Here is a 5,907-nt window from a genome sequence, read left to right as displayed (position 1 = left end):
GGCTTGAAGGTGCCTTGTTTTTCACAAGATAAGGTTTTCAGCCCGTGAACTAGGTATATCGTCCAGAGTGGAGGGGTTGTCGCGGGCTCGGCAACCACCCTCATTGTATAGTACCTGGTCCCTCCTTGGTCGGACCTGTATTGGACCGATGAGGTCATTTTGAAGGTACTGGAGTGAACGGCGTATTTGCAGAGTAGTGTGTCGGCTGGCATCGAACTGTGACTATGCATTTGAGTCCTGTTACCGCCCACACGCCGTGCCATGTTAAGAAATGGCTTGTCAAGCGCCAAGCGCCAAGCGACTGGGTATTCTCATCATTCATGTGGGGGATATGGCCCTCACATGGTGTGAAGAATGCCAGAGACATGAGTAATGATCATGATACCCGTGGACCTGTTATGATAATCATAGTATTAGTGCGAGTGTACTTCGATATAATGTGCAATGTTCAAAGTGCCATGTGCAATGTATGTAGTATAACAATAAAGTAGACAAGTGAATTCTAAAGAAGAAGAAGAAACCAGGAAGATTAGCAAATTCCGTGTCGAGAACCTTTCCTCATTTGATTCTGCAGCTTCGGTTGAGTTGCCTCTGAGTTTCTGCATATGACGCCGAACCCTATGCGGAGTACTCCATACTCCATACTCCATACTCCATACATTATCCATATTATTCAGATCCCTAGGTATATTCCAGTACTTATTCGAGCTTCTCTATGCTGTTATATGTTGTAGGCTGATTTGATCATTATCTACTCTTTGATTGTCCTTCACCTACTAACACACCTATTAACACACCAAAAATATCAAAATATCAAAATATCAACGTCTTTTTAAATCTCTTAGCACTACCCTAACCCACCGCTTCAGCCCTAAGACTAAACCCCAACCCTCAACGTTGCAGGTTTTCCGTTGACCATGGTGTCACAGAATCCACTTACCCCCCACTGATTTACCCATCCGGGGTTCTGGGGGAGGCAAGTTATCCGAATCAAGTCGCTCCAGATGCGATATTATTCAGGATCTACACGGTTACGAGAATATCTCGGGTTCCTATTACCGGTTATCCCGTACATATTTCGTGTTAGGTAGGATTCTGGGGATCATTTTTTTCGGAATGGAGAATAGAGAATGGAAAGTCTGGCGGAGGTTGCAGCATGGAGGGGGGTGGAAAGAGGGGGTTTATAACAACTCGAACTTAAGGGTTGATCGCTGTGGGGGAGGAAGTTAGAGAACTTTGGATTTAAAGATTTTAGATTTTGATGGAGGGGGGCTTGAACATTACTTTATTATTTTAGTTAGGGGCTTAGACTTAGACTTGGACTTGGGCTTGGGCTTGGGGTCGGGTTTGTGATGAGCTTGGAGTGCATCTGCATTATTTGGGATCTCAAGCGAAGTGGAGTTTTAGCGCGATGTTCCCTGAGTGTAAGTGCAAAAGTGCAAATTCAGGGATAATATTGAGCTCGTTTATTTAGTGTTTTTCTTTTTTGTTGAGTGATTTACTCCGTACATACTTGGTTTGGGAATAGAACGAAGTGGGGGGCTGGGGCGTTGACAAGTCTTTAGTTTTGATGGCGGCAGTTGCCTGGTCTAAAAATGAAGACTGTTTCAGTAGTGAAGTCTGTCCTGCCCCACGGTTTCCTTTTCTTTTTTTGTCTTTTACTTGTAGGGTTAGGATTGACTATGAGCTAGTGGGTCGATGCGGATGGGAAGAGTAACGAGTCGGATTGATAGCTTTGTGCTAAGGCCTAGGGTATAGTTATCTATACCTAAGGTAGGTTTCTTATATAACTACAACATATAAAGAGTCTTAGTAATTACGAGGATAGAATTAAGGTAATAAGGAAAACTACTAGTAGGGTTCTGTGATTTGATGCGGACATCGGGCTGTGCGTGTGCTAGGCGTTGTATATGACTCATCAGTGGAGGATGCCCAGGTGGTGATCTTGATAGAGAAGAACAAAATATCAAGACTTGAAGAGTGCGTGTTTAACTGGGTTAAGAGTCGGGTCGGTGATTGGCGTTAAGTGTGATAATCAGGAGATCTAGACCATGTTGTATTATTGCGGACTATGTATCCAAGAATGTTCAGCCTTGGTCTTTTTTTTTTTTGATGTTCCTTCAGATGTCTTTTTTAGGTGTAACCGAAGGCGGGAAAAAAGCATATTCTGTGAAGACTTTTCTATGTAGTACTCCGTACGGAGTATAACCTTTGATAGTGCTGATCTGCCCGAAAAATGAGATCTACCGTGATGATCAGGTTCCGGTTGATACGGTGATTGGCATGGATCAGGATTCTAGGACTTTTAGATGCATTCAAATCATCTTGTTAATCATCTTGTTAACCACTTCGCTGTGATAGATCGTCTAGTAACATCCAGAGTACATACATATATCATAGTTATATAACTCTGTTAGCCGTCTGATTGGACTTATGAGCGACGAATGTCGGCGGTGATCACAGCAAGAGATGGGTTAGTCATAATGATTGGGTGGATTAACGCGTGGGCTCTCGGAGAGGAATTCTATTGTTGGTCACACTAACCACTTTTTGCCCCTCGGTGCTACGAATGGCAGAGTTTGATCTCCAGGGGTAAAAAAATGCAATCGAATCAGGTATCAGAACTGCGAAGAGTTGAAGAGGCAAGTGCTTGGCAGACCTGCTGTCAGCTTGGGGGTTAGACACTCTGAGGGTTGTACCTGTCAGCTGTGTACAACTGTTGTTATTATAACATATAACAGGAGTATTCAATGTTTACATACAACATAGATCTACCTATTATTGAATCTCGTTTAATTAAAGGAACATTAACATTGTCATTGTGGGCTGAAAAATAGGGAAAAGCACTAACCACGGAAAGGGCAAAGTATGGAAGAGGCTGATACTAATAATATTATATCAGTAATACACGAGAATATTACAATAAGATCTACACCGTTACTCTCCATATTTGGCATTGAGAAGAAAGGTACAGAGTCCTTTTTACACTAAGAATCTCGTGTTATCACCAAAGGTACTACTACATAACTATGGCTTAGTTATGGCCTTCTACATACGTTCCTCGGTCAGTCATTTCCAAGGATCGTGTACTTCGGACTCCGTACTGTAATATATATTATTCCGTACTGTATTTTATCCCCGCTAAATAAATTTTGCCAAGACCTAATTGAGTTCTAGAGGACCGTGGGTAGGACTCGGTACCCTCGTGTCCCGGTGGGGCAGAGAACGGGCCTTTCCAGACTATAGTTACCACCTGCGCAAGTCCCAACGTACCGGTAGTACGAAGTACGGAGAGTACATCATACAAAGTACAATGTATACCCCCATTTATCTTTTCTCTATCCCTCTCTCCTTCTCTCAGCTACATCTACTATTCCTTTGCGATATCGCGCTGGCGCGTTAGGAATTCGCGCAGGATATGCATATCTCGCCATCATGGTGCACGCCCTAACTGGACATTGCCCGGCTCCCTTCCTGCAGGAGACGCTATTCCCCCCCGTCGGGGGATTTATCGATGGTCGCTATTGCGAAAATGTCGACTATGGCAATAGCACTTATTCCTGTTGCTTGCCATGTCCTCTTGCCGACTGGAGATATGACGCTGGTGAGTCCTGTGATTTCTGAGCCCTTTCCACTTCCAATGCCTAACGTGGTTATATAGACTTGATCGATAAAATCAGTATCACGAGTTGGATCAGCGTCGCCATTCTCCCTCTTTGTATCTTCTTGTTGATTTCCTACGCCGTTCTACCAGTCAAATGGACCCACCGTCATTATCTGAGTGTCTGCTTTACGCTGGGAATTTGTTGCATGGAGGCAGGTTGGATGTTGGCGTGCGCTGGGAACTTTTATCGCTAACTTGGATCTAGCTCGCCTTTATCATCCCCCTCGGCGCCAAACCGGATCAATGTCACGACGCAATCACCCCCAATGACATGCGCTCCAATCTTTCCTGTGCCTTCTCCGGGTCCTTGTTGTTATTCGGGGGCTGGCTAGTGGTCATTTGGAGTTTTATCCGCACAACGGCTTTCCACCTACAAGTATGCTGGGAAAGAGTCCTAGGACCGAAGTTTATGTGGACAGCCTTTGCCTGCGGATTCGGAATTCCAGCAATCGGACTGACGATTATGCTGATACTGACCGGAGTGTCATTCCGATTTGGCGATATCTGCCATATCAACGTAACCAACGGACTATACGACTACTGGATCCCAGTCATGATTTTCGCCGTTGCAGCCCTCTTCCTCCAACTATCCACAATGGTCTACTGCACCCACATCTACCTTCGCTCTCTCTTCGACAAATCCACCTCAACATCAGGCAGTTCCGGTACCAACCTCCCCTCATACTCAGCCAGCATCGGCACTGTGACAGCCCGACAAGCCTACCGCCGCATACGCCGCGTCCTTAAACTCCAATGGCGCGGCATCGCCCTCACATCAATCATTCTCGGAAACGTAATCTTCTTCGCAGTTGTCTTCATAAACCTCGATAACGCCGTGGCACCAACAGCAGAAAATGCCAAAATCGCAGGCCCCTGGCTAATGTGCCTCGCCGAAACCGGCGACAAGGATCTCTGCCTCGAATACGCCGCAGCCATCGGCCCCAATGAAGCAACACTACTAGCAGTCGTGTTTCTGCTCTCGCTCGTCGGCTTCTGGAACTTCATCCTCTTCGCTCGTCCATCCATGTTCGCCGGCTGGCTGGATCTATTCCACCGCAAAGTGACACGCCGCAACGAGTTCGTCTCTGCGGATGCGACCACCCGCATCGCCGATAACAAGGGCTTTGAAATGCTGACCACATCTGTGAAATCACCCGATACATTCATGCGCTCGCCAAGCCCTTCCCGACTTGATCGCAACGCTTTCATGCGCTCCCCGAGTCCTACACAAATGGGTGGGCATGACCGCAGCGCTTTCATGCCTTCGCCGAGCCCTACGCAGATGACTGGATATGGCCGCAGTCCGATCGCCAGCCCTAGCCCAAGCTCCGAGCGCAATACTCATGTCGCTCGTGAGGCCCGCTATGTGCGTCCCTCCTTGAGCTTTTCAGGGCCTAGGCCGCCTAGTGCACGCGAGTGGGACCCCCAGTCTTCGTTTGCACCGGCGTACGGGCCAGAACGAGTGTAATGTTACTGAAACAAGTTTTCATGTTTGACCCTCTTCCCCCCCACCCCCCGATTAATGTCTACAATATTCATTGGGGTTTTATTTGATCTGTCTCGTCTTTGGCCTATACTGTCTTCCCCTTTCTGAAATATGGGAGATATACACAAAAAAAGAAATGTTTGGAGGGATATTCTCGGGTTTTCTATTGAGACACGGTGTTACAGGAAATGTCTCAGTATTTCCCATTTAGGCGTCTGTGAATTTCGCAGTCCCAACTTTGTATTTATCAATGATGTATGATGTCTATTCTATATTCGTACTTGATTCCACTTGGTATACAATATGATTCTATTTTAATCTATGACATTTGATTCCACATTTACTACGGAGTACACTTTCTAACACTAATATACCGAAACACGGGTCTAGTCCATCTCCGTTACAATCCCCCATTACAATCTCAACATAGCGATTTACATTGCCGTCCCAATCTCAATCTCAAACTTAACCACGGCAATTCGGTCAGGTCCCCACATCGGTATGCCCGTGAGTGTGACTATGAACGCAGTGATATAATTCCACTAGAACTGCAGTTGTAGACCTGACCGACCGTGTACATAAATTCCCACGGGAAATGCCGCATTCGTGTAGAAGAAAAAAGAGAGAAAAAAAAAAAAACGGTCCCATCAAGCCATCATCCTCCGTAACTACGGAGTACATGATAATACCTATAATACCGGGGGCGGCACTATTTCCCTGTCTAGCGCACGTCGGGATTACTGCGGACTCCACTAGC

General features: G+C 46.0%; 1 protein-coding gene across 1 annotated transcript; it reads left to right on the top strand.

The window, feature by feature from the left end:
* Nucleotides 1–3,435: 3,435 nt before the first annotated feature.
* gprM lies at nt 3,436–5,132 on the top strand (the record flags this gene model as incomplete). Its single annotated transcript, XM_057221708.1, has 3 exons — nt 3,436–3,604; nt 3,662–3,816; nt 3,870–5,132. The coding sequence occupies 3 exons, from the start codon at nt 3,436–3,438 to the stop codon at nt 5,130–5,132; spliced, it is 1,587 nt and encodes a 528-aa protein (XP_057071980.1).
* Between the last annotated feature and the right edge of the window lie 775 nt (nt 5,133–5,907).

Source organism: Penicillium verrucosum, assembly GCF_028828655.1.
Source record: "Penicillium verrucosum strain IBT 35672 chromosome Unknown utg000003l_segment0_segment0, whole genome shotgun sequence".
NCBI classification, from domain to species: Eukaryota; Fungi; Ascomycota; class Eurotiomycetes; order Eurotiales; family Aspergillaceae; genus Penicillium; species Penicillium verrucosum.
The sequence above is the reverse complement of the archived record's forward strand: the minus strand, read 5'-3'. Positions and strand labels throughout refer to the sequence as shown.